The 25829-nt window shown below is 36.8% G+C and overlaps 2 protein-coding genes across 4 annotated transcripts in view; both read right to left on the reverse strand.

Annotated features, from left to right (window-relative positions):
* The window catches only part of LOC143460723 (uncharacterized), a 157310-nt gene extending 148224 nt beyond the window's left edge, over window positions 1–9086 (reverse strand). The window contains exons 1-3 of the mRNA XM_076958331.1: window positions 8757–9086; window positions 8066–8142; window positions 7871–7948 (exon numbers count right to left, since the gene is read on the reverse strand). Coding sequence (XP_076814446.1) covers window positions 7871–7948; window positions 8066–8142; window positions 8757–8761 — 160 coding nt within the window. The 5' untranslated portion in view covers window positions 8762–9086. The remainder of the gene's footprint in view (window positions 1–7870; window positions 7949–8065; window positions 8143–8756) is intronic.
* Window positions 9087–11672: 2586 nt separating this feature from the next.
* The window catches only part of LOC143460729 (NACHT, LRR and PYD domains-containing protein 5-like), a 32596-nt gene continuing 18439 nt past the window's right edge, over window positions 11673–25829 (reverse strand). Inside the window, exons 8-19 of one of the 3 annotated variants that reach the window (XR_013117945.1) lie at window positions 24575–24736; window positions 24245–24400; window positions 22533–22694; window positions 21287–21448; window positions 20058–20219; window positions 18834–18995; window positions 17595–17756; window positions 16356–16517; window positions 13872–14033; window positions 12844–12917; window positions 12426–12680; window positions 11673–12344 (exon numbers count right to left, since the gene is read on the reverse strand). Coding sequence is in view for 2 of the 3 variants with exons in the window: in XM_076958338.1 (XP_076814453.1) it covers window positions 12879–12917; window positions 13872–14033; window positions 16356–16517; window positions 17595–17756; window positions 18834–18995; window positions 20058–20219; window positions 21287–21448; window positions 22533–22694; window positions 24245–24400; window positions 24575–24736 (1491 nt within the window). In the remaining variant the exon portion in view is untranslated. Of the gene's footprint in view, window positions 12681–12843; window positions 12918–13871; window positions 14034–14287; window positions 14916–16355; window positions 16518–17594; window positions 17757–18833; window positions 18996–20057; window positions 20220–21286; window positions 21449–22532; window positions 22695–24244; window positions 24401–24574; window positions 24737–25829 lie in introns of those variants that run through there. The other 2 variants (XM_076958338.1, XM_076958339.1) reach the window with 2 other exon arrangements.

Raw genomic sequence — 25829 nt, forward strand, 5'->3', positions numbered from 1 at the left:
TATTATGACGTCACATGTTCGAGCTCGGCCGAACTTCAAGTTTGTAAGCTCATTTTCGCACGAACCCGATTTTTGTTTTACTCATACTCTAGTTAATATCCTCGCTCATATATTAAATAATAGATAAGCTCATGTGTTCTTTATTGAAGGCTGAAACCTCAGAGCTCACGACTATTAATAGTAAAACAGCAGAATCGTTGACTGAATAACAAACGAGCATGTAGCGATTAAAACACGAAGTTTTTACACAAAACGCGAACTAGCTTGGGAGCGCCAACCAGCGATGAATTAATAATATTTTAATGGCCGATACAAAGCAACTTCCTGCCAAAAGTCTACAACGCCAGCTTAAAACAAGTAACACATTACATCATGTACAATAACGCAATATACAGCAGTAAATATGTTAATATAATGTTTTTATCTCATAATACACAAAGCACGAAAACTACACGATATTTTTCACAAGAAACTCAAAATATTCTTCCACTACAAAGTTGATTGCATGAAAGTTATTAGAGCACCGTCGCAGGCAATGAGTTGGCAGCTTGCATGGAATTCCTTGCACATTATCAATTTATACTTAATAACTAGTGACCAGGAAATAAGTCATACTCCAAGGCAACCAAAAGTAGGAACTCCATTTGACCGTTAAAGAACTAAATAATAAGCAAAATAAAGCACAGAATGTGTGGATGTAATCCGATGCAAGTTCGTAGTAATACCGTTATACACTTTCAAAGAATCGTTAACAATTTCATGATGAAGATAAAAACGAGATGCAGTGATGTCTGCAACAATGAAAATGTTTCATGGTAAAAATGAGAACAATGCGGTCGAGAGAATGTGTATGATGACGTCATACACAAAACTTGATGATGAAAGCAGCAAATGTCAGGGTCAAATAAGTTCAATCCTTCTGCAGAAGTCATTGTTAAGTGCGTTGTAAAATCATGCGCTGCTCAATACACGAGACAGTGGGTTAATTGTTCCATTCATTTCGTCATCAGATGTGTGGAATCTTTCTTGTCGATGTTCATCAACTTTCCAACATCAACTAGTCTTCTCAAACACTCCGCTTGATGTCGTACTTGAGCTAGATAATGGCCTCGCAGATGAGTTGCTAAAATGAACGTTGAATCACAACAAAAGTTTTTCAGATAATATGTTTTTTAATTTACATGGAATGGAACTAAAATAAAATGGAGCTCATATGTGGATTTCTACAGCGTTATACCTTGACATTTTACAACTAAAACTGAAAGATTTTCAAAACATTTTGTCACCTTCCGTGTTCTTCATTGAATATGATCGATCAAAATAATAATCACTGCCAATCCAGTCCAAACAACCCTCAATTTTTGGCAAAAAAACAACAACAACAAAACTTTGAAAATTTTTAATTGCAACTTAGCTGTGTCAATTTAAAGCGTAACTACAACTCTAAAACAAGTTGGTCTTAAAGTAAAGTAATAATTTTGTAGCCTAATTAACGTTTTTATAAGTCATTCAGCCCAAAATTCTTTCAGTAAGGAGAAATAAATTTTTAAATTTCGCATGTTTTGCGTCCCGGCCATCTTCAAAAATAATCCGAAACGTTGCAAAGTCTTAATCGCAAATCGGCTGAATTAACTTTAACAAATCTTTCACGTACTTGAGATTTTAACCATTTATTTTATTATGACGTCATATAGGCCAATCCTTCACCAGTAAATTATAGCTGAGCCATTACGTTCGTTCGCAAATTTAAATCAAAGACTAACTTGCTACATAACTACAGCGTTGAAATAATAAAAACATCCAGCTCGATGGTGGAGAGATTTAAAGCATACAAGTAGCAATCAGGCGAACCCGGTCCCACAGTCGACCTCGCTGTCAAACATTGTGTCGTTGATGACGGTTAAAGTCAGACAAAAAGCTAAAACAACGTGATTGTTGGTTGGTGTTTAATACACGAATAGTCGTACAGCGACAGGTTTACATTTACGCGTTTCACCTTTTCTAAAAACGTTGTATTAAGTGTGTCAGTGAAAATAATATGATAAACTTCTTCCGTTAGAAACTGCTATGTGCGTGGCAGTGACAAAACACGATTCTTGCTTTATGTAAAATGGAATTCTTTTTATATTTCATTGTTTGACTGAATTCATTTGTTAATTTCAATTATGAAGTGTTAAATCGAAGAACCACAGCATACCATGCACCCTTCTGGAAACGGAGCGGTTGAAAGGGCCAACAGAACAATCCTTTCCATCATGAAGAATTATGTCCAGCGCGATCCACTATCCTGGGATAAATCCCCCTCCTCAATTTACGCCAGTCGACACGAAGAGACAGGTGTTTCTCCACATTTTCTTCTGATAGGACGAGAATTGAGGTTACCAGCAGATCTGATGACTGGACAGCCTTCAAGTCATCCATCATCGTCGGCAATGTTCGATTTACAAGACCGTATGCGGCTTGTCCACGAAGTCGTGAAAATCAGACTCGACCAACGTCGGCAATCCATGAAAGAACGTTACGACAAGTCGGTATCGAGACAAGTGGAGTTTCAAGTAGGAGATAAGGTCATGCTGCGAAACACTGTCGACAGCATCAAAAGATGAAAAAAGAAAATTTCATCTCCCTTATTAAGGCCCATACGTAGTTGTTGAGACTTTTTCGCCCGTAAATTATCTCATTCGCAATCATGAACGTACGTTAAGAGTACATTTTAACAGGCTTAAAGCTAAGCAGACGGGACCATCATACAGAGATGCCTTCCTATAGACAAAATAGTCGCCCAGAAGATGTCCCCCAGCAATTGAACACGCCCTTGACTGGAGCTTACTTTTTTAATCACCGATCAAATACAAATCGCTACAAGAGTAACAATTTTAATAACGTTAGTAACTCCCGAAATCACGGTCGACTTCACTGAAGCCCACGTCGCACTATTCGTTACCCAGACGTAGAAACGTATTAATTGTTTATTTGTGTGATGCTTAATTTTATGTTGTTGACTACTTTCCTATGATTTGTGTTTTATATACCACAGTTTCACATATACCAAGTATGATGGTATTTTATTTCGGATCCGTTATATATCGTCTATTTTAGCTATCAATCTCACGTTTTTATACCTGTTGTAGTGTTATTGGCATGAAGCGTGATTTGTAACCCACCTTTATTGTGCTTGTACTATGGTTGTGTTGTTGTGTTGTGTTGGTATAGCCATCATATGGTTAAATTCCTTTTATAACAAGTTATTTTAAATTTTGCTGTGGTTTGCAATGTAATGTTTGTGTTTACATTATTTGCATTGAAATGCTGTACCTTGATTTTCGTTTGTTTTTATTGGTGCGGTAATCATAATTTCTGGCACTAGCACACAGTTTTGCTGTGTTTAAAGAATGGTTTTTGTAAACCTTTTTTACGTGGCCCACTATATCATACGTTGTCGAAAAAGTTTTCTTTAAAATTAACAAGTTCTCCTGGGTAACAAAAGTAATGGCGGTTGCTTCGTGATTACATTGTAGTTTTGTCGTTGTATTTACCATATACTTAGCCTACACCCGAATCACAAATGATGTTCAAACAATGCTGATTGATGTTCAAACAATGCCAGTGCGAAATTTATTGGAGGGGGAAGAGTGTTACGTTGTTTTACGCAATTGATTGTTATTCCGCTGTCTTGTCTGCCTTCGGGCGGAAGCGCTTGTCGGTTTGGCTGCAGGTTGTCTGTTGCTACAACGAGTGATGATGAGATTCTGCCGATACCGGTACGGTTGTGTAGACGTGCCTGGTTTATATCGATTTTGAAATACAATCCTATAGTTAACTGCAGGTCTCTTAGAACCAGCACTAGAAAACGGCCGGTAACACTTGTACTTGTTGGTCATGAATCTTGGTCAGTGACTGAAAGAGTGCGCTCAAGGATGCAGGCTTCAGAAATGAGGTCTTTAACAAGGGTTTATGACGTAACACTACTACATAAAATACATAGCACGGAAATCTATATATCTTCAAATATTGAGCTCCTACTTCTTCCAATTGAGAGGTCTCAACTACGATGTCAGCAGAATGCCTCAGGGAAGATTTTCAAACCAAGTCATGCTTGCTACACCAAGTGGTAGAAGATCAATGGGCCAACCAGACACCAGGTGGTATACACATATATTGCTGACCTGGCCTGGTCACGACTGGGTATTCCTTTGGCCGAACTGACAGACGTGGTGATAAAATTAATATATTTGCAAAATTTGATTGTACGTTAGAATATCCACAGTATTGCATGTATAAATTTCACAACGTAAACAAAATAAAATATCTTATTTGCATGGTAACACTGATAGCTAAAATTCTTTGCCAACAAAACTCGTATTTGCTGTCAAGCCGGTTATCAATGTATAAGCCTACATAGAAGAGTTTTTGGGGAAAAACAGTATTTTCTTGCATAGAGTGTGTGTGACTTCAGTCATTTGTTCTTGCTGACCACTTCCCCTTTTCCTCATCACGACGCTATTGACCTAAAATTCAGCGGTTCAGTTTGTCTTGTTTTGCTATTGTAAGAAATGTTGTTTAAAATTAACTGATTAATTTATAAAGTAGAATCAACCTATTACAAAAATGTTTTAAAGGAACTAAAACTTTGCCTTGGTCAGCATCGACAGTAGATCGTCATTTTTGGCATTTTCCATCAAGACCTTGCACAGTGAAGTCGTGAACCAAGAACCATTAACTGCATTACGATAAGCCGAGTTACCTACAACAATCGTAAAGAAATTCATTGCACAGTTCCCAATAACAAGAACAAAAGAGTTTGGGCTTGATTAACAGACCTGAAGCAGTTGCAAAAGCAAGAAGCATATCAGCATTTTCCTTTGCACTTCCCTCGCCCTCAACTTGTGTATCATTCTTGAGCCAATCTGAAAGAGATCTTTGCTAAAGTGTCTTAATGCACTGGATGCGATTGCGTCGCCGCACAAATATGCAGTCGCAAAACAAAATCATCAGGAAGCGCGTTATGTCAATTGCGTCTGAATATTTTCATTTTATTAAATAAATAATTACAGATAAAACCTGAAAAGTTACCGAATGAACGATACTTTAGCATTATGTCAATTCCATTACCAGACACAGTTATGTGACGTCACGCACTGTTAAATGACATCATGCGCCATAAACTCCAAACTCACGTGCCAGAGCTCATAAGCGCTTAAGTAGGTGGCGCGTTGTCGTAACGCGAGTCTTAAACACGATCATACGGAACATACCTAAGCTGCAAGAATTAAGGCTGCCTTCAATCGCATGCGGCAATGGCAAAAAACAAATATGTTTGATTCGGTGCGTTTACTTGCAAATGCGTTGACGTGCGACAATCGAATTTAGCGCGCAGATACCTTATTAACTCATTATAATCGGTCATTTCCATAGAAATGTTGCTTTAACATTTTGCTGTCTTAACCAACGTAACAAGTAACTGTACAATGTAAACATGAAACCAAACTTACTGGTATTGAACTTGTAAGCCCTGTCGCGATCTTCATCGTTATCAGCTGTGGTAGTTAAACCTTAAATAAATTTGTAAAAAATGTTGAATGACGAACCTTATTCAACTTTTGCTGAGTTACGTATACCACAGTCTTCTTTAAATACTAATATTATTGTTTTGTGAGTAAAATGCAGAAACTGAAATGTCTGCAAAGTATGATGTTATAAAAAGTATATTTGGCTTTTGTTTCGACGAACCACGGCAAAATTGAAACAAGAAGATTTTTGGTTTCCTAGCTAGTCCAGGGCATTGGCTTGCTGAAAACTTTTGGCACAAATCTTCGATATAAACCTTTTCCCAATCCCCAGAACAAAAGTAATCTTTTTTGTCTTGCTGACCTGTAAAGACGTTGTTAAAATACACTTGAAAGTTAAAACTGAATAAAATTTAAAACTCTATTGTTGAGCGTTGCTGCGTTGTAATGGATTAATCGTTAAAACTATATCATGAAATATTGTATAAAGAACGATTTAGGCTACATTATTAAAATAGATTCATAGAAAAGAAATGAAAAACTATATTCACTTTGTCCTCCGTGAGATCCAATATAAACCAAGCTCATGGGAGCAGCGAAGTTTCTCGAAGAATTTAAAAACTCTTCAATTACTTCGTCGATTTCCTTTAATAATAGTCAACATGATTGTTTTGCCAGAAGAAAACATTATCAAAAAACTTGCAGCAACTTTATTTGATTTAGTCGACATATTATGTGACCTTTCCATATACGTGGTAACGCCTTACTGTGCTTGCCAGGTTTGTAATACATCATGTAAACTATGCTACAGTTCGAAAAACCTAAATGATTTTGTTTATTGTGATGTGAGGCAAAGTTGCAATAGTAGCGCCCATAGTAGATATGAGCATTTCAGAAATGAAGGTACACAAAGGTGAAGCAGTCGCTGAAACACAATAAGCGTAGGTTATGCTGTCCGTGGGAGCAATATTGCTGCAGGCTAAAACCTGAACAGACAGAACGTTTTTACTGTACTGTCTCGTGCACTGTACACTAGCATGGCACTTACCTCTTTTTCAAGACTTGGCCAAATTTCTACTTTAAAACCAAGTCCTATTAGAAGTATTTTTAAGTTTTCTGAATCTTTTTCTGCTCCATGTCTCACATTATCTGGGCGATTTTCAAACTTCACATTATTAATTATCAGCGCCCTGCTTTGACCACGATTGTTGACCGGGTACACCTGCAGTATGATACCGAATATTGCAAAAGAAAATAATTTTTCACATAAGAACAGTATAACCATAAAATGACGTTTGGCTTGGTTAAGTAGGATTCGGGATTTGGTATAAATACTTTAATGGCAAACCAAGGAACGAAATAAACTTACATCCGGATCGCTTTGATATTTCTCGTAAAAACGAGTTGTACAGCTCTGAACATGAATATCCTCCGTTGACAAAATTGTTCTATCCTTAAAGCATTTTCCTGCTGACGCTTGCTTTGCTAAAATCCACACATTTCATAAAGCAAGCTACCAGCATTTACAGGCATTGAAAGTTAAAACTAAACGTTGCAGCTTTTTTAAATGAGTTGACGTCATCATTCGAAATTCGACGTCCAAGAAATGTGAACTTTACCTTGTTTTCGGGCGATTTATTTTGTCCAGTGGGTATTAAAGGAAGACGACATGACAAACAACGTTATAATAACACGAAAAAATAATGCAAGTTTAATGATTGCATCTTTTTGTGCTAAGGACGCACTTATTGTACAAAATAACGTCTTGAAAATATATAGTTTTCTTATTTTTATTTTTTGTTGATTATTAAGTATGACGTCAAAAAGTGGGAAAGGTAAAAATATAGCTGCATTGGTAGAAGCTTGTCGTAGTTTGCATTTTATGGTGTAAGAAGACGAATTGTAGATCAGGAACACACCATTATTTGTCACTGAAACACCACCGGTTACTTGTCCTTCTTGATAATAACTGCCCGAAGCCTGATTGATAGTTCTTTGCGTCTCGGCGAAAACATTTTCTATATTGTTAAAAAAACGTAAGGTTGAATAATATCAACGATTAATAGAAAATATACAGACGTATGATATTGTGTAGTTTATATTAACTACATTAACGTATTAGCTCGTCTACAGTGCAAATCTTACCTTGGAAAGTATACTCTGAGGTAGATAAGATAAAAGTATACCAGAAACAAAATAGGTTTATGTTAAGTCACATGGAAAGTGAGTCAACCAAAAAAATAATGGGACTTATTTTTAAACAACAACGTTATCAATACCAGATGGTCAAAGTAGGTTTACAATAACAGGAAAGTTTTATTTCAGTTGTTGCAAAAACTTTTATCTACTATTTTTGCCATCACCTGAGTTTCCTCTTATCACGTCACGCATATTCATGGTGCCTTCGTTGTCCAATCGAATTCCGCTTTCGTTCTGTTCAGCTATAAACAGCAACGATCATCAAGTTAAAAAATTTTTATCATTCAGCAAGAAATTATGCTCAACTTTGATAACTACTTAATAGTAGAAGTTATGATAAAACCTATGTAAACACTTACTATAATTGACCCCTTGCGAACCTACAACTTTGGCGTTGTTCATTGTGCTGCCTTGAAAATTTACGTTCGGATTTTGGCTGTGAAAAAAGTATATACAAATATTATATTTGTTACATGATTAAGTGATTTCATTGGTAGGCTGTGACGCGTTATGGTAGCAACATTTATGTTACTGAAAAGTTTCAGCTTATCTAAACAAATATTTAAAGCTCAATTTGTTTATCCTTGTCCTGGTGCTGATTACAAGACTTTGGTATAGCAAAGCAATCATAAATATTTACAAACTCTATTTACAGTTTTACCGAACCGACTGAGTTTCATTCACTGAAGCAATTTAGCATAAATGAAGGCCTAAATCATAAATGAAGGCCTAAATCAAAACTAACCTTGAGTTTCAAACACAGCATTACAAATGACTTATAGTAATGTCGATGTTTTCACAAAACACAAATGGCTACATTCTAATTTTTCAATGCCTTTTGTACTATTTGTTATTTCAAATATCTTCTATATTTTTACTTCCGCGTTGAAACCTTAGTCTAGGTGTCTAGAATTTATCATCAGCAATTGCTTTACAACGCTCGTTTCAATATTGCAAAATGTCTTCGTCATAAAACATACAGAGTCAACTGATGGTGGTACGAAATCAGTCATTATATTACATTAACTAATACTTAAAAGTAAAAGTTACCTCATCTTCGAAAATGTTTTTACCGGAGCTTGCTAATAAAACGTTTTAATCTTAAATTGCAGATGTTTCTTCTTTAAACAGGAAAATGCAACGGTATTCCATTAAAAGCAATCTGTAGCCTAAGATCCTCTGTAAGTTGTCTTCATACAAAACTGTTCTACTGTATAATAAGGAAGTGGTTGGTTTCGTAAAGTAAAGCAAAAAATAATAATTGTGTATTAACGAAAAGTGCAAGCTACAGACAATTAGTCTGGTGATTAACCTTGATCACTGACTTACAAAACTGATTACCTGAGTGACAAAGTGATAACAAAGGTGACTACAACACAGAATAAATGAAACAGCGTTTGGATAAAAAAAGTTATACCACACAGTCATTTGCTCTGTGCATACAAAGCCCACTACGCAGCCTCTCATAAAACCATGAGAAATCGCTAACTTATTGTTTGTTTCTCTTGCTTTCTTTAATCTTACATAAATGTTAACAGACATTTGTGGCAAATTAAAATCTTCCAATATAATTTTTAAAATAATACAGCAAAAAAGCCAAGTTTGGGATGATTTGCGTTGTAATATTCCACTTCAGTATTTATTTGCATTGCTCATTCGCACAAACCGTTGAGGCAGACTTTAAATGCACGTCACGTTCCCGAACCTGTGTGGACTTGATAACCTTTGAAGTGTTCAGCTAACAGTGCTCTTTGTAGGACACCAATAAAAATTTAAAAGCTCCGGGAACAAACATTCTCTTTGAGCAAGATACAGGTTTAAAAAGACTCAACAACTCCACCACTCACTCTCACAAGTCCATAATAATTGAAAAAAAACCATCGTGGTCTACAAATCAAATCACAGATACAAGGTTACCTTTAGAGGCAATGCAATGTAATATCATAATAGCGCAATCATAATCGCAACAATGTGTAGCAATTATACCGATTGCATTTAGAGACAACAAATTGACGACCAATGTAAAGCTAGCCCGACTTCTCATGCCATATCTATAAAATCGATGCATATAGTGGCATAAAATATAAGCGCGGAGCGCAACCGTTGTACCTGTCGCTTTTTAAGTCGACATATTGACGTCACTTTCAACAAGGTAAACACAAACGAACAAATAAAAAGAAGGGAAGGCAAACCGTAGTAAATTGTAAATGAAGTGATTACATGGACGTGGAAAGAAAATGAAATGAAGCTCTTCATACAATGAGTCACACTAAATACAAGACTAAAACGTCATCGTACATGAACTGATGCTCTTTTAAAAATTAAGTGCCCGAGGGAGTGCGCAAACTTCTCTTAGCACACATACGTTTTCATTTTCCAGTTTCTTTTCATTCGATAATTCAGCAGGTTTCATCGAAGGTAAACTTTTATTAACGGAAGATCATAAAAGTTTAATGCAGACATCAGCCAACTCAGCAAAAATGCGGTGCTGCATGAGAATTAAGTGACTGAATTGCAAATACTTCACTTTCTGAATCAAATCTGTTCAAAAAAGAGGAAGTTCTCAAAACACGTCATAATAACCTTTATGCAAGCGCGTAGTCCAAACAGTATGATGTTTGTTAATCGCGTTTTTACCTCCAACACTTGTTTGTTTCAAAATGTTTGTCAAGAGCATTGTTGTTTCACAAACTGTTTCCAACAGAGAGACGCTCATAGCAATTAGTCGGGCGTTGAATTTTAATTTCCAAGTTTTTGATAAATTTCTTTCTTTTGCCTCCATAACAGTCACATACGACGATAAGGATCAGTATACAACAATCTTTTTACCATGTTTTGGGGCGTTTTGAAGTCATATATAAAAAATGGCAGTGTCTACATGACACCACATAGGTCTGCAGGTCACTCACATTTGATGTCGGGGCAGGAACCGGGAACCTAGGCAGCGGGGAAAATATTTGAGGAATTTAGTGAGTTTTTCTTTCGTTCCGCATTCCATTAATTAATCTGCCCAACATCTGCTCACATGTTTCTAAGATTGGGCGCGTTCTAACGGCAACAGCGCGGAAAAGACGATTGAGTGTCTTTGATTTTAGTCGGCCAACATAGTTTTTGCTGCAGCAAAATATTGAGTGAAGCAGATGTGCCACAAAAATGTGGTTTTAGTATTTCTGTCTGTGTGATTTGGTACAATATTATTTATTCACGTTTCAGATGCTTTGTTTAAATGATTATTTGTTTATCTTACACGTTTACACAAGAATATTTGCAGTATACCAGTGGGGTGTCTTTGGAGTATATCGTCTACCTAACTTATGTTTTTCCTACCCACAGCCTATAGGTTAAAATTCTGTTTAAATCTTATTTCCTTTTGTGTAATGATCTGGTCCAATGATTCTCTCTGCACTAGTGCGATGTTGACACAATAATTATATGGCTGCCACTATTTCACCGGAACAATCTTGCGTTCAAAACTATTTTTCACAATTCCTTGTTAACCTAACTCAAATGTTATAACATAGTTACCTAAAATTAAACAAAATTTGACTTCTAATCTAAATCTAACTCCATTAAAACTTCAAGATGGTTGTGATTTTTAATGCCGTGATCTCGCGATGTATGCGTGAAGTGTTTTAATTTGTTCAAGATGGCCGATAAAATTGATTTCCAACCTGGCTTGTGAGGTGACTTTATGTTGAAGAGACAGTTTACGATTTTATGACTGATCGTTAGAGCGTAAAAACCTCCACCATGATAAATCCCGGTAACTCGTAAATTTCAGAAAAACTGACTGTTTACAATTGAAAAACAACTACAGCATCAGATCACCACAAAAACTACCAAGTTGAGCTGGCAGCTTCATTAAAGGCGTGTTTACTCATACTCCATATTCCTTCTACCTTGCTAAGCTAGGTATCGTATGTTATGGCGCCTGTTAACATCCTCGCTCATATATTAAATAATAGATAAGCTCATGTGTTCTTTATTGAAGGCTGAAACCTCAGAGCTCACGACTATTAATAGTAAAACAGCAGAATCGCAGACTGAATAACAAACGAGCATGCAGCGATTAAAACACTAAGCTTTTGCACAAAACGCGAACTAGCTTGAGAGCGCCAGCTAGCGACAAACTAACATTACTTTAATGGCCGCTGCAAAGCAACTTCCTGCCAAAAGTCTAGGACAGCTTAAAACAAGTGACATATTACATATTTACATTATGTACAATAACGCAATATACAGCAGTAAATATGTTAATATAACGTTGATATCTCATAATACACTAAGTAAGAAAACTACATGATACTTTTCACAAGAAACTCAAAATATTCTTCCACTACAAAGTTGATTGCATGAAAGTTATTAGAGCACTGTCGCAGGCAATGAGTTGTCAGCTTGCATGGAATTCCTTGCTCTGTATCAATTTATACTTAATAACCAGTGACCTGATAATAAGTCATACTCCAAGGCAATGAAAAGCAGGAACTCCATTTGACCGTTAAAGAACTAAATAATGAACAAAATAAAGCACAGAATGTGTGGATGTAATCCGATGCAAGTTCCCAGTAATACAGTCGTACACTTTCAAAGAATCGTTAACAATTTCATGATGAAGATAAAAACGAGATGCAGTGATGTCTGCAACAATGAAAATGTTTCATGGTAAAAATGAGAACAATGCGGTCGAGATAATATGCATGATGACGTCATAGACAAAACCTGGTGATGAAAGCAGTAAATTTCAGGGTCAAATGAGTTCAATCCTTCAGCAGAAGTTATTGTCAAGTGCGTTGTAAAATCATGCGCTGCTCAATACACGAGATAGTGGGGTAATAATTGTTTCATTCATCTTCGTCATCAGATGTGTGGAATCTTTCTTGTCGATGTTCATCAACTTTCCAACATCAACTAGTCTTCTCAAACACTCCGCTTGATGTCGTGCTTGAGCTTGATAATGGCCTCGCAGATGAGTCGCTAAAATGAACGTTGAGTCACAACAAAAATATTTCTGAAAACTTGTCTTTCAATTTACACGGGATGGAACCAAAATAAGATGGAGCTTATATTTGGATTTCTACAGCGCTGTACCTTGACATTCTACAACTAAAACTGAAAGATTGTCAAAATATTTTGTCACCTTCAATGATCTTCATTGAATATAATCGATAATTCTCAATAAAATCGCCAATCCAGTCTATCAACCCTCGGTTTCTGGCAAACAAAACAACAACGAAACGTTGAAACGTTTTAATTGCAACTTAGCTGTGTCAACGTAAAGCGCAACTGCAACACTAAAACAAGTTGGTCTTAAAATAAAGTAATAATTTTGTAATTAACGTTTTCATTAAGTCATTCAGCCCAAAACTCTTCCAGTAAGGAAAACCAAATTTTGGAATTTTTTGCGTTATCTTCAAAAATAATCCGAAACGTAGCAAAGTCTTAATCGCAAATCGGCTGAATTAACTTCAACAAACCATTAACGTACTTGCGATTTTAACCATTTATAGTATTATGATGTAATATAGACCAATCCTTCACAAGTTAAATATAGCTGAGCCATTACGTTCGTTTGCAAATTTAAATCAAAGACCAGCTTGCTACATAACTACAGTGTTGAAATAATAAAAATATCCAGCTCGGTGGTGGGGAGATTTAAAGCATGCAAGTAGCAATTAGGCGAACCGGGCGAGCAGTCGACCTCGCTGTCAAAAATTATGATGTTGAAGGCGGTTAAAATCAGCCAAACAGCGCAAACAACGCGATTGGCTGGTGTTTGATACACGAATAGTCGTACAGCGACAGGTTTACATTTACGCGTTTCACCTTTTCTAAAAACGTTGTATAAAGTGTGTCAGTGAAAATAATATGAATAATTTCTTCCGTTAGAAACTGCTATGTGCGTGACAGTGATGAAACGCGATCTGCGCTTTATGTGAAATGGAATTACTTTTATATTTCATTGTATTTCGTTAATTTCAACTGTGACGCATGTAATCGACGTAAGCATTCTGTTGAATTAAGCATCGGATAATAATTTAGCACAAAGTGATGACGAAACAAAAGACTTCACAAAGTTTAGATTGTTCTGAAATAATTAAATTTGCAAAAAACATGGAGTATGTGTTTTAGTCAGTAAACCAACAACCAAGAGTGCTACATACTTACCGGTTCAGGTAGCTTAGATATAGCGTCGGATATGAATTTTATTCCAGATTCTCTGATCTTGCACCGGCCAATAACAAGCTCCTCGATCTTGCTGAGACAAGTCGAAATATGAGATGCTCCATCATCACCGAGATCATTGTCAGAAAGATTAAGCTTCTTCATCTGAAAAACAATATGCTCTAGGTCTTGATAAAGAGCAAGGAATCGTATTTCAGGTCATTTAATTTGGTCATTTAATTTGTAATTTAATTTCAAAGCGACATTGCTTGATAATGGTGATTTGAAAATTGTTGATATGACGTCCTAATTTACAAAATCTCTAGAAACACATAAAATCTAAAAAACAAATGAAAATTGATTACCAACAGTATTCGCAAGACAAAATACATAAACATGCCATGACCAAAATAAATATAACGCCATAAGTATTCTAATTAGATTGTATAATAACAGCAAAGGTAGTTCATGGATCTGCAAATTAATTTATTTTGGTTCTTAGATATATATATTTCGCATAAACGGCATCATCAGCGTCTATATGAGGAAACATAGAAACAACAAATATAAAAATAATTATAAGAGGTGAGAAAAAGCATAACCTATAAAGCTGAAATGTAAAAAGCGGTAAGATGTAAAATGCTTAAATAGGCTACCAAGTTAAATCAGGGCAAACAGCTTTGCTATCAGACAAATAGCACGTTATCACTGTGACAAAGACATTCCACTAGTACCATGAGTAACGGAAACGGCAAATCAGTGGCATGCGATGTAAAAAATTGATGAGGTACAATCGTTGTCTTATCTTGGGAAGCAATGTGTCTTGTATGTTTATGTCAGCATGTAAATAGCTCACGCAATTAGATTCGGCATTGGCCAACCGCCTTTTTTTGAGTTTTTCTACGAACGTCACCTTGTCGAATTCTGCTATTTCAGGTTTATTAATGAGAAAGTTATTATGATGGCACAGAAATGAGTTCTCAGGGCTGCCTTGTCATCTTGGTATTCTCTGCTGACACTTTGCCAAGCCAAATATGCGCGTTCCATCTGCAAGTAAAACTGTTCTTCATTTGACCACATAAATGATGTTGCATTAGCGGTATGTGGCTGCGTACATACAGTAATCTCGGCAAGTAAGAGATTGATTAAGGTGGATGATCCCATTGGTGACGGGATAAATATCTTTTCCATGACCATGTTTATGTGTTTTCTCACTTTTCTGTGGTTGCCACACAATGCACATTGGCCGCACTTGAAAAGGCTGTGTTCCCGTCGAAACTCAATATTAAGTAATTACTTGTGATGTAAACCGGCTTTGCCGAAAAACAACAACGAAAACAAAGCGCGCGGAAGCAGAAAAACTTACGGAATTGCTTACCACCATGTGGCGCTCAAATTACGTAATTGAATTCTCAGTTACGTGCAACACTATATGTAGTGAATAAAGAAATGGCTGCGTTGAGACTAATTTCACGCACATTTTTGCTCCGCAATGTTCATGGGAAAAAAATGAACAAATTGAACAGTTTATGACAAATGTGAACAAAACAAAACTCATTGGAGAGTAAAGTGGTGGTAACTAAGAACTAAATAATTAAATAATAAATTTAGGTAACTAAATAAAGTAATAATTTTGTAATTAACGTTTTCATAAGTCATTCAGCCCAAAACTCTTCCAGTAAGGAGAAACAAATTTTTGAATTTCGCATTTTTTGAGTTCCGGCCATCTTCAAAAATAATTCGAAACGTTGCAAAGTCTTAATCGCAAATCGGCTGAATTAACTTTAACAAACCATTTACGTATTTGCGATTTTAACCATTTATATTATTATGACGTAATATAGGCCAATCCTTCACAAGTTCAATATAACTGAGCCGTAACATTTGTTTGCAAATTTAAATCGAAAACTAACTTGCTACATAACTACATTGTTGAAATAATAAAAACATCCAATTCGGTGGTGGAGAGATTTAAAGCATACAAGTAGCGATTAGGCGAACCCGGTCCCACAGTCAACCTCGCTGTCAAACATTGTGACGTTGAAGGCGGTTAAACAACAGTCAAACAATGCAAACAACGTGATTGATGGCTGGTGTTTGATACACGAATAGTCGTTCAGCGACAGGTTTACATTTACGCGTTTTATTTTTCTAAAAACATTGTATTAAAAGTGTGTCAGTGAAAATAATATGAATAACTTCTTCCGTTAGAAACTGCTATGTGCGTAGCAGTGACAAATCTTCGCTTCATGTGAAATGGAATTAATTTTATATTTCATTGTTTACATTAGTTAATTTCAACTGTAATGTATGTAATCGACGTAAGCATGCAGCTGAAGCAGGCATCATATAATAATTTAGCACAAAGTAATGACGAAACACAAGATTTCACAAAGTTTAGATTGTTCTGAAATATTTAAACTAGCAAAAAACATAGAGTCCGCGTTTTAATCAGTAAACCAACAACCAAAAGTGCTAGATAATTACCGGTTCAAGTAGCATAGAAATAGCGTCGGATATGGATTTTATTCCAGATGCACTGATATTGCACCAACTAATTTCCAGCTCCTCGATCTTGCTGAGACAAGTCGAAATATGAGATGCTCCATAATCACCGAGATTATTGCCAAAAAGAACAAGCTTCTTCATCTGTAAAACAATATACTGCAAATGAAGAGCAAGGAATTGTATTTTTATATTAACATATTATATTAAGACTAAAACAAATACAATGCTGTAAAAATTCCAATTAGTTAATAAAATAACAACAGAGGTAGTTCATTGCTCAGCCAACTCAGTTATTTTGAATCATAGATATATATATTTATATACAGTATGATAGACTTAAAGAGCGCGTACCACCAGGTAGAATTGGCGCCTAACGATAAGACTTTTACCGCATTTGAAGCCGGTGCTAAATTGTACCAGTTTCGACGAATGCCGCTCAGCCTAACTAACGTAGTTCCATGTTTTCAAAGAAAAAAGGATGACCTTATATCAAGCAACAATTGCCGCGGGACTTTTGTTTATGTCGACAATATTACCATCAGCGGTAATACACAGCAAGAACATGACATTAATTAACTGTAACTTAGCTGTGTCAACTTAACACGTTCGCTGCGATTCCGAACTTTCGTTGTTTTCTTGTGGTGCGATTACTTTAACTTTCTGTACCGCTAATTGCCGCCAGAGCTTTCCCGCAAAATTTCGTCCACATGTTTTTTTCTCTTTACAGAGTTCTTTCAGACAATTTAATCGTTTGTACACTGGTGGGTTAAATCGCGTTAAACACAAACTATAGCCAGCGCGATTTGACCCACCGGTGACCCACATAATTTTAAGCAACTTATAGAGTAAAGCTTAACTATTTGCTTGTGTGATCGATCGTAGGTAACATATTGTGAATAATTTCTGTTTCAATTGTTGGAAAATGAATCCTGCATCGTTTTATGGTAGTACAAGTGCTGCTAATTTTGAGGAATCTTCAGATGAGGACTTCAGTTCAGATGATTCGGTGTATGAACCAAGCGATAGCAGCCGTACTGGTGTAGAAGAGGATGAAGAGGAAGATACGTCGACAGCAGATGTTGCAACCACCACAGGCATGATAGATGGTACTTCTGGTTTAGACACGCTTCAAAATAGTTGGACTGCTACCAGTGTACCAAAAACACAGAGTCTGTGTTTTAGTCAGTAAACCAACAACCAAGAATGCTACATACTTACCGGTTCAGGTAGCTTAGAGATAGCATCGGATATGGATTTTATTCCAGATGCTCTGATCTTGCACTCGCTAATATGAAGCTCCTCGATCTTGCTGAGACAAGTCGAAATATGAGATGCTCCATCATCACCGAGATTATTGCCCCAAAGATTAAGCTTCTTCATCTGTAAAACAATATGCGGTAGATGAAGAGCAAGGAATTGTATTTTTATATTAATATATTATATTAAGACTAAAATAAATACAACATCATAAGCATTCTAATTAGTTTATATAATAACAGCAGAGGTAGTTCATGGATCTGACAACTCAGTTATGTTGGATCATAGATATATTTATTTATATACAGTATGATAGACTTAAAGAGCGCGTACCACCAGCTAGAATTGGCGCCTAACAATAAGACTTATACCGCATTTGAAGCCGGTGCTAAATTGTACCGGTTTCGCCGATGGCCGTTCAGCCTAACTAACGTAGTCCCATGTTTTCAAAGAAAAAAGGACGAGCTTATATCAAGCAACAATTGCCGCGGGACTTTTGTTTATCTCGACAATATTAGCATCGGCTGTAATACACAGCAAGAACATGACATTAATTAATTGCAACTTAGCTGCGTCAACTTAACACGTTCGCTGCGATTCCGAATTTTCGTTGTTTTCTTGTGGTGCGATTACTTTAACTTTCTGTACCGCTAGTTGCCGCCAGAGCTTTCCCGCCAAATTTCGTCCACATGTTTTTTTCTCTTTATAGAGTTCTTTCAGACAGTTTAATCGTTTGTACACCGGTGGGTTAAATCGCGTTAAACACAAACTATAGCCAGCGCGATTTGACCCACCGGTGGGTCGTATAATTTTAAGCAACTTACAGAGAAAAGCTTAACTATTTGCTTGTGTGATCGATCGTAGGTAACATATTGTGAATAATTTCTGTTTCAATTGTTGGAAAATGAATCCTGCATCGTTTTATGGTAGTACAAGTGCTGCTAATTTTGAGGAATCTTCAGAAGAGGACTTTAGTTCAGATGATTCGGTGTATGAACCAAGCGATAACAGCCGTACTGGTGTAGAAGAGGATGAAGAGGAAGATACGTCGACAGCAGATGTTGCAACCACCACAGGCATGATAGATGGTACTTCTGGTTTAGACACGCTTCAAAATAGTTGGACTGCTACCAGTGTACCAAAAACACAGAGTCTGTGTTTTATTCAGTAAACCAACAACCAAGAGTGCTACATACTTACCGGTTCAGGTAGCTTAGAGATAGCATCGGATATGGATTTTATTCCAGATGCTCTGATCTTGCACTGGCGAATATGAAGCTTCCTGATCTTGCTGAGACAAGTCGAAATATGAGATGCTCCATCATCACCGAGATTATTGTTATAAAGAACAAGCTTCTTCATCTGTAAAACAATATGGGGTAGATGAAAAGCAAGGAATTGTATTTTTATATTAAGACTAAAATAAATACAACATCATAAGCATTCTAATTAGTTTATATAATAACAGCAGAGGTAGTTCATGGATCTGACAACTCAGTTATTTTGGATCATAGATATATTTATTTATATACAGTATGATAGACTTAAAGAGCGCGTACCACCAGGTAGAATTGGCGCCTAACAATAAGATTTTTACCGCATTTGAAGCCGGTGCTAAATTGTACCAGTTTCGCCGAATGCCGCTCAGCCTAACTAACGTAGTCCCATGTTTTCAAAGAACAAAGGACGACCTTATATCAAGCAACAATTGCCGCGGGACTTTTGTTTATGTCGACAATATTACCATCAGCGGTAATACACAGCAAGAACATGACATTAATTAACTGTAACTTAGCTGTGTCAACTTAACACGTTCGCTGCGATTCCGAATTTTCGTTGTTTTCTTGTGGTGCGATTACTTTAACTTTCTGTACCGCTAGTTGCCGCCAGAGCTTTCCCGCAAAATTTCGTCCACATGTTTTTTTCTCTTTACAGAGTTGTTTCAGACAATTTAATCGTTTGTACACTGGTGGGTTAAATCGCGTTAAACACAAACTATAGCCAGCGCGATTTGACCCACCGGTGACCCACATAATTTTAAGCAACTTATAGAGTAAAGCTTAACTATTTGCTTGTGTGATAGATCGTAGGTAACATATTGTGAATAATTTGTTTTAATTGTTGGAAAATGAATCCTGCATCGTTTTATGGTAGTACAAGTGCTGCTAATTTTGAGGAATCTTCAGATGAGGACTTTAGTTCAGATGATTCGGTGTATGAACCAAGCGATAGCAGCCGTACTGGTGTAGAAGAGGATGAAGAGGAAGCTACGTCGACAGCAGATGTTGCAACCACCACAGGCATGATAGATGGTACTTCTGGTTTAGACACGCTTCAAAATAGTTGGACTGCTACCAGTGTACCAAAAACATAGAGTCCGTGTTTTATTCAGTAAACCAACAACCAAGAATGCTACATACTTACCGGTTCAGGTAGCTTAGAGATAGCATCGGATATGGATTTTATTCCAGATGCTCTGATCTTGCACTCGCCAATATAAAGCTCCTCGATCTTGCTGAGACAAGTCGAAATATGAGATGCTCCATCATCACCGAGATCATTGCCGGAAAGACGAAGCTTCTTCATCTGTAAAACAATATGCGGTTGATTAAGAGCAAGGAATTGTATTTTTATATTAATAAATTGTAATAAGACTAAAATAAATACAACATCATAAGCATTCTAATTAGTTTATATAATAACAGCAGAGGTAGTTCATGGATCTGACAACTCAGTTATTTTGGATCTTAGATATATATATTTATATACAGTATGATAGACTTAAAGAGCGCGTACCACCAGGTAGAATTGGCGCCTAACGATAAGACTTTTACCGCATTTGAAGCCGGTGCTAAATTGTACCAGTTTCGCCGATGGCCGTTCAGCCTAACTAACGTAGTCCCATGTTTTCAAAGAACAAAGGACGACCTTATATCAAGCAACAATTGCCGCGGGACTTTTGTTTATCTCGACAATACTACCATCGGCTGTAATACACAGCAAGAACATGACATTAATTAACTGTAACTTAGCTGCATCAACTTAACACGTTCGCTGCGATTCCGAATTTTCGTTGTTTTCTTGTGGTGCGATTACTTTAACTTTCTGTACCGCTAATTGCCGCAAGAGCTTTCACGCCAAATTTCGTCCACATGTTTTTTTTCTCTTTACAGAGTTCTTTCAGACAAGTTAATCGTTTGTACACCGGTGGGTTAAATCGCGTCAAACACAAAATATAGCCAGCGCGATTTGACCCACATAATTTTAAGCAACTTACAGAGTAAAGCTTAACTATTTGCTTGTGTGATCGATCGTAGGTAACATATTGTGAATAATTTCTGTTTCAATTGTTGGAAAATGAATCCTGCATCGTTTTATGGTAGTACAAGTGCTGCTAATTTTGAGGAATCTTCAGATGAGGACTTTGGTTCAGATGATTCGGTGTATGAACCAAGCGATAACAGCCGTACTGGTGTAGAAGAGGATGAAGAGGAAGATACGTCGACAGCAGATGTTGCAACCACCACAGGCATGATAGATGGTACTTCTGGTTTAGACACGCTTCAAAATAGTTGGACTGCTACCAGTGTACCAAAAACACAGAGTCTGTGTTTTAGCCAGTAAACCAACAACCAAGAGTGTTACATACTTACCGGTTCAGGTAGCTTAGAGATAGCATCGGATATGGATTTTATTCCAGATGCACTAATCTTGCAATAGCCAATATCAAGCTCCTCGATCTTGCTGAGACAAGTCGAAATATGAGATGCTCCATCATCACCGAGATCATTGTTATGAAGATCAAGCTTTTTCATCTGTAAAACAATATGCGGTTGATGAAGGGCAAGAAATTGTATTTTTATATTAATATATTAAATTAAGACTAAAATAAATACAACATCATAAGCATTCTAATTAGTTTATATAATAACAGCAGAGGTAGTTCATGGATCTGACAACTCAGTTATTTTGAATCATAGATATATATATTTATATACAGTATGACAGACTTACAAACCGCGTAACACCAGGCAGAATTGGCGCCTAACAATAAGACTTTTATCGCATTTGAAGCCGGTGCTAAATTGTACCAGTTTCGCCGAATGCCGTCCGGCCTAATTAACGTAGTTCCATGTTTTCAAAGAACAAAGGACGACCTTATATCAAGCAACAATTGCCGCGAGACTTTTGTTTATGTCGACAACAACCATCAGCGGTAATACACAGCAAGAACATGACATTAATTAACTGTAACTTAGCTGTGTCAACTTAACACGTTCGCTGCGATTCCGAACTTTCATTGTTTTCTTGTGGTGCGATTACTTTAACTTTCTGTACCGCTAATTGCCGCCAGAGCTTTCCCGCCAAATTTCGTCCACATGTTTTTTTCTCTTTACAGAGTTCTTTCAGACAATTTAATCGTTTGTACACTGGTGGGTTAAATCGCGTTAAACACAAACTATAGCCAGCGCGATTTGACCCACCGGTGACCCACATAATTTTAAGCAACTTATAGAGTAAAGCTTAACTATTTGCTTGTGTGATCGATCGTAGGTAACATATTGTGAATAATTTCTGTTTCAATTGTTGGAAAATGAATCCTGCATCGTTTTATGGTAGTACAAGTGCTGCTAATTTTGAGGAATCTTCAGATGAGGACTTTGGTTCAGATGATTCGGTGTATGAACCAAGCGATAGCAGCCGTACTGGTGTGGAAGAGGATGAAGAGGATGAAGAGGAAGATACGTCGACAGCAGATGTTGCAACCACCATAGGCATGGTAGATGGTACTTCTGGTTTAGACACGCTTCAAAATAGTTGGACTGCTACCAGTGTACCAAAAACATAGAGTCCGTGTTTTATTCAGTAAACCAACAACCAAGAATGCTACATACTTACCGGTTCAGGTAGCTTAGAGATAGCATCGGATATGGATTTTATTCCAAATGCACTGATCTTGCACTTGCTAATATGAAGCTCCTCGATCTTGGTGTGACAAGTCGAAATATGAGATGCTCCATCATCACCGAGATTATTGAAGGAAAGATTAAGCCTCTTCATCTGTAAAACAATATGCGATTGTAATATAACATTGTCTAAACAAAACATAGTGAATGTCTTGAGATAAAACTTGCCTTCCGCTGTATTCCATCAAAGCTTTGCTAACTGATTTTTTGACAAGATTTATGAATATGTTTGGATAGAAACTCTGTACGTCAGCTGCTGCAATAAATAAGTCCTGTTGGTTTCTTGTGTGGGTGGATTTGTGTGATTGAGCTATTTTACAAGGGCGGAGTTCCTGAAGGCAACGTTGACTGTCTATAGCAATATTCATAATACTTAACACTTACTGTCTGCAATACGTGTTTAAGAATGGCCGTGATTCTGGGTGTCGTGATCTGACCACCAGATTGCAGTAAACGAACTGGAATAACCTCTATCGACGTGTTTTCCAGCTCTCCCTGGGGCATCTTGTGTGTTTTAAACAAAGGATGTGCGTAGGCAGGAGTATTATAGGAAGGTTATATGGTGTATTGTATTGTAGGCAGAGGTGGGCACGAGCCCGCTCTTTTTTAGGAGCGATCTTTTGAATGACTGTTGTAGAAATGTACTCGGGTTCTCGGAGGTCCTTGCAGCCGTGTTGCAGATTGTGGGCAGTGGTCGTCGTAGTGCGACAAGTAACTTGTAAAGTTGCCTCAGCGCGGATATGGGCTGCCTGTAGGTCTTTGTATAATCGGGAAACATTTTTGGAGCCCATGTTCTAAAGGTAAATGTACCAACGGAAATGAGAGAAACACAAAAAAGACAAGAAAAACACAGAAAAGCAAGACAACGACGAAATCCTTCGGCTTCTTCGGCCAACGAAATGGCAAACAAACAATGACCACAGCAAAATCAACACAAGAAAACGGTGTCAACGGCCTATGTATAACGAGACGGAAAGAAGTTGGAATAGAAACTCCTCAAGGTCGGTAATTTGGAGATCAGGCTTCGCTGTCCTCTTGGTTAAAAAATTTTGAAATTTAAGTCTACAGCTTAAAACGATGTTACAGAAAGGTTCCGCTTGTAGGTTGGTTAAGTAGGTTGCGCATTCTTCGTGGACACGCACCTGTTATGAAGTGCCTTTAAATGCCCTTTTGCTCAACGCGAGGTTTCCGTCCTCACTGAGCTCGCCTTAGGACACCTGCGTTACACTTTCACAGATATATATTTTCTTTTGCATCGCGAGATAAATGGTTTTAAGTTCTAGCTGAACGCAGCCAGGTGAACGAATTGCATTGTCTTAAATTTCAGTCCAATAAACTGAGATGACACACACAACTTAACACTAGAGCTACAAGTAATTAAATATTTGAACCTCATGGCAAGCTACTGTATATAAAATCTGCGTGATAAAGAACCAGTCCTGGAAGGACACTTCAACATGATCAAGGTCCAGTTTGAAAAATTAACAACATTTTTAAAAGCTGCCGAAAAGTAACAGACAGTGCATGAAAAAATAACATCAGATAAATGATTCAACAACGCAAGCAAATTGCAAGCAGCTGTTAGCTTAAGAAAGTTTCAGCCTTAAACAAAATGTATGGTAAAATTTATGCAAAATGACAAACCGGTTGAGGTAGTTTGTTGATAGCTGTAGCTAATGCTTCCCATCCAACCGGTGTCAGATGAAGATGCCTGAAGTTGCCATTGTCAAGCTGGTCTAAGCCACAACGTAACACCTTTGATCGATTCATCTTATCATAATTGAACTCCAATACTTTTGGCTGTAAATTGAAACAAATCAGGATTTGATATAACGCTAAAATTTATAAATAAACAAGCCATTTTAATTTATTGCAGTGTTTCACAATGCTTAGTGCAAATAAAATTATATGTAACATCCTGGTGGTAAGGATATTGCCAACAGTCATTTTCACCATAAAAATAACCAAGCTTACCAAATTTGAACAAATTTTTATGTGTTCTGTTATGACACGAACTCCTTCCTCAGTGATGTTGCAATCAGTCATGTAAAGTTTATCGATCTTATCAAGGCAAGACATAATAAATGGAATTCCAGCATCACCAAATTCAATCCCACTCAAATTGAGTCGATCAATCTATTACAAAAATCAAAGCTAAAATGAATTCTCTTATGCGGTTGTGGTGCTCAAACCAAGAAAGGAGGAAAAAGGAACCACAAGCTACCGACCCATTTCCCTGCTCTGCACCTCATCAATCAATTCCAATGATCGAGGAAAAAATCTCTGCTTGTAATTCTTTTTCACTTATTTTTAGCTGTGGTTAATACATAACTCTGGGTACTTTTATAACAAATTTTTCCACAATGGAGTTGCTTTTTCCTAATTTTACGTGGTATACATACTCGATTAGGGTCATTTTGACCCCACTGGTATACGATGCTGTCTTTTATATTAGACCGTGGTAAGTAAGAGCTGTATAAATCAGAAATATCTTCTGACAGCAAAATCCTTATATTTAAAATAAGTCAACAGGGTTCACAATTTTATGGATAACTACTTCAAAATTATAGATATTAAAAAACTGCTTCGGAGGTCAAGTTGACATCATAGTAAATAAATTCTTAAGTGTTGTCCAATACTGTTTATTCATTTCTTCATTTGCTTTTAATTCTATTTTCTTTTAAGGATCATGATTTGTGTGCATGCCTGATAATCCTGGGAATTAACTCATTTGTGTGTTCATACTTGCATTTGCGCACCTTCATTTTATTATTTGTCGATATTCAAACGGCTGCTATTTTTTAAATCAAATAGCTATTATAACACCAGCTCTAGTTTAAAGTATACATCATTTGAAACGACAAAAACAACTTATTACTCGAGCTACTACCCGGTAGACTGCAATGACAAACACAACTCATCATTAGACCTACATGTAACTAAACATTTGATCCTCATGGCAAGATACATAAATCTGATTGACAAAGAACCAGTCCTGGAAGGGCATTTCAAGGAGGCGTGTGGTCAGAAATTAAGATTTCTCTTATTTCATTAGACTCTAATGATTAGAGTCTTACGTAGGGCTTTGAAAAACCTATTTAGACCAATAAGAGGGCAGCATAGTTGGTGTTATTTTTTAGCTGGGTAATTTGACTCACAGTTGACACTTTTCAAAGCTTTAGGTTGCGCGGAAAATTCGGATAGAAATTGGCATGAAAAAGTAGTAAAT

The sequence above is a fragment of the Clavelina lepadiformis genome, chromosome 5 (assembly GCF_947623445.1).
Source record: "Clavelina lepadiformis chromosome 5, kaClaLepa1.1, whole genome shotgun sequence".
Taxonomy (NCBI): domain Eukaryota; kingdom Metazoa; phylum Chordata; class Ascidiacea; order Aplousobranchia; family Clavelinidae; genus Clavelina; species Clavelina lepadiformis.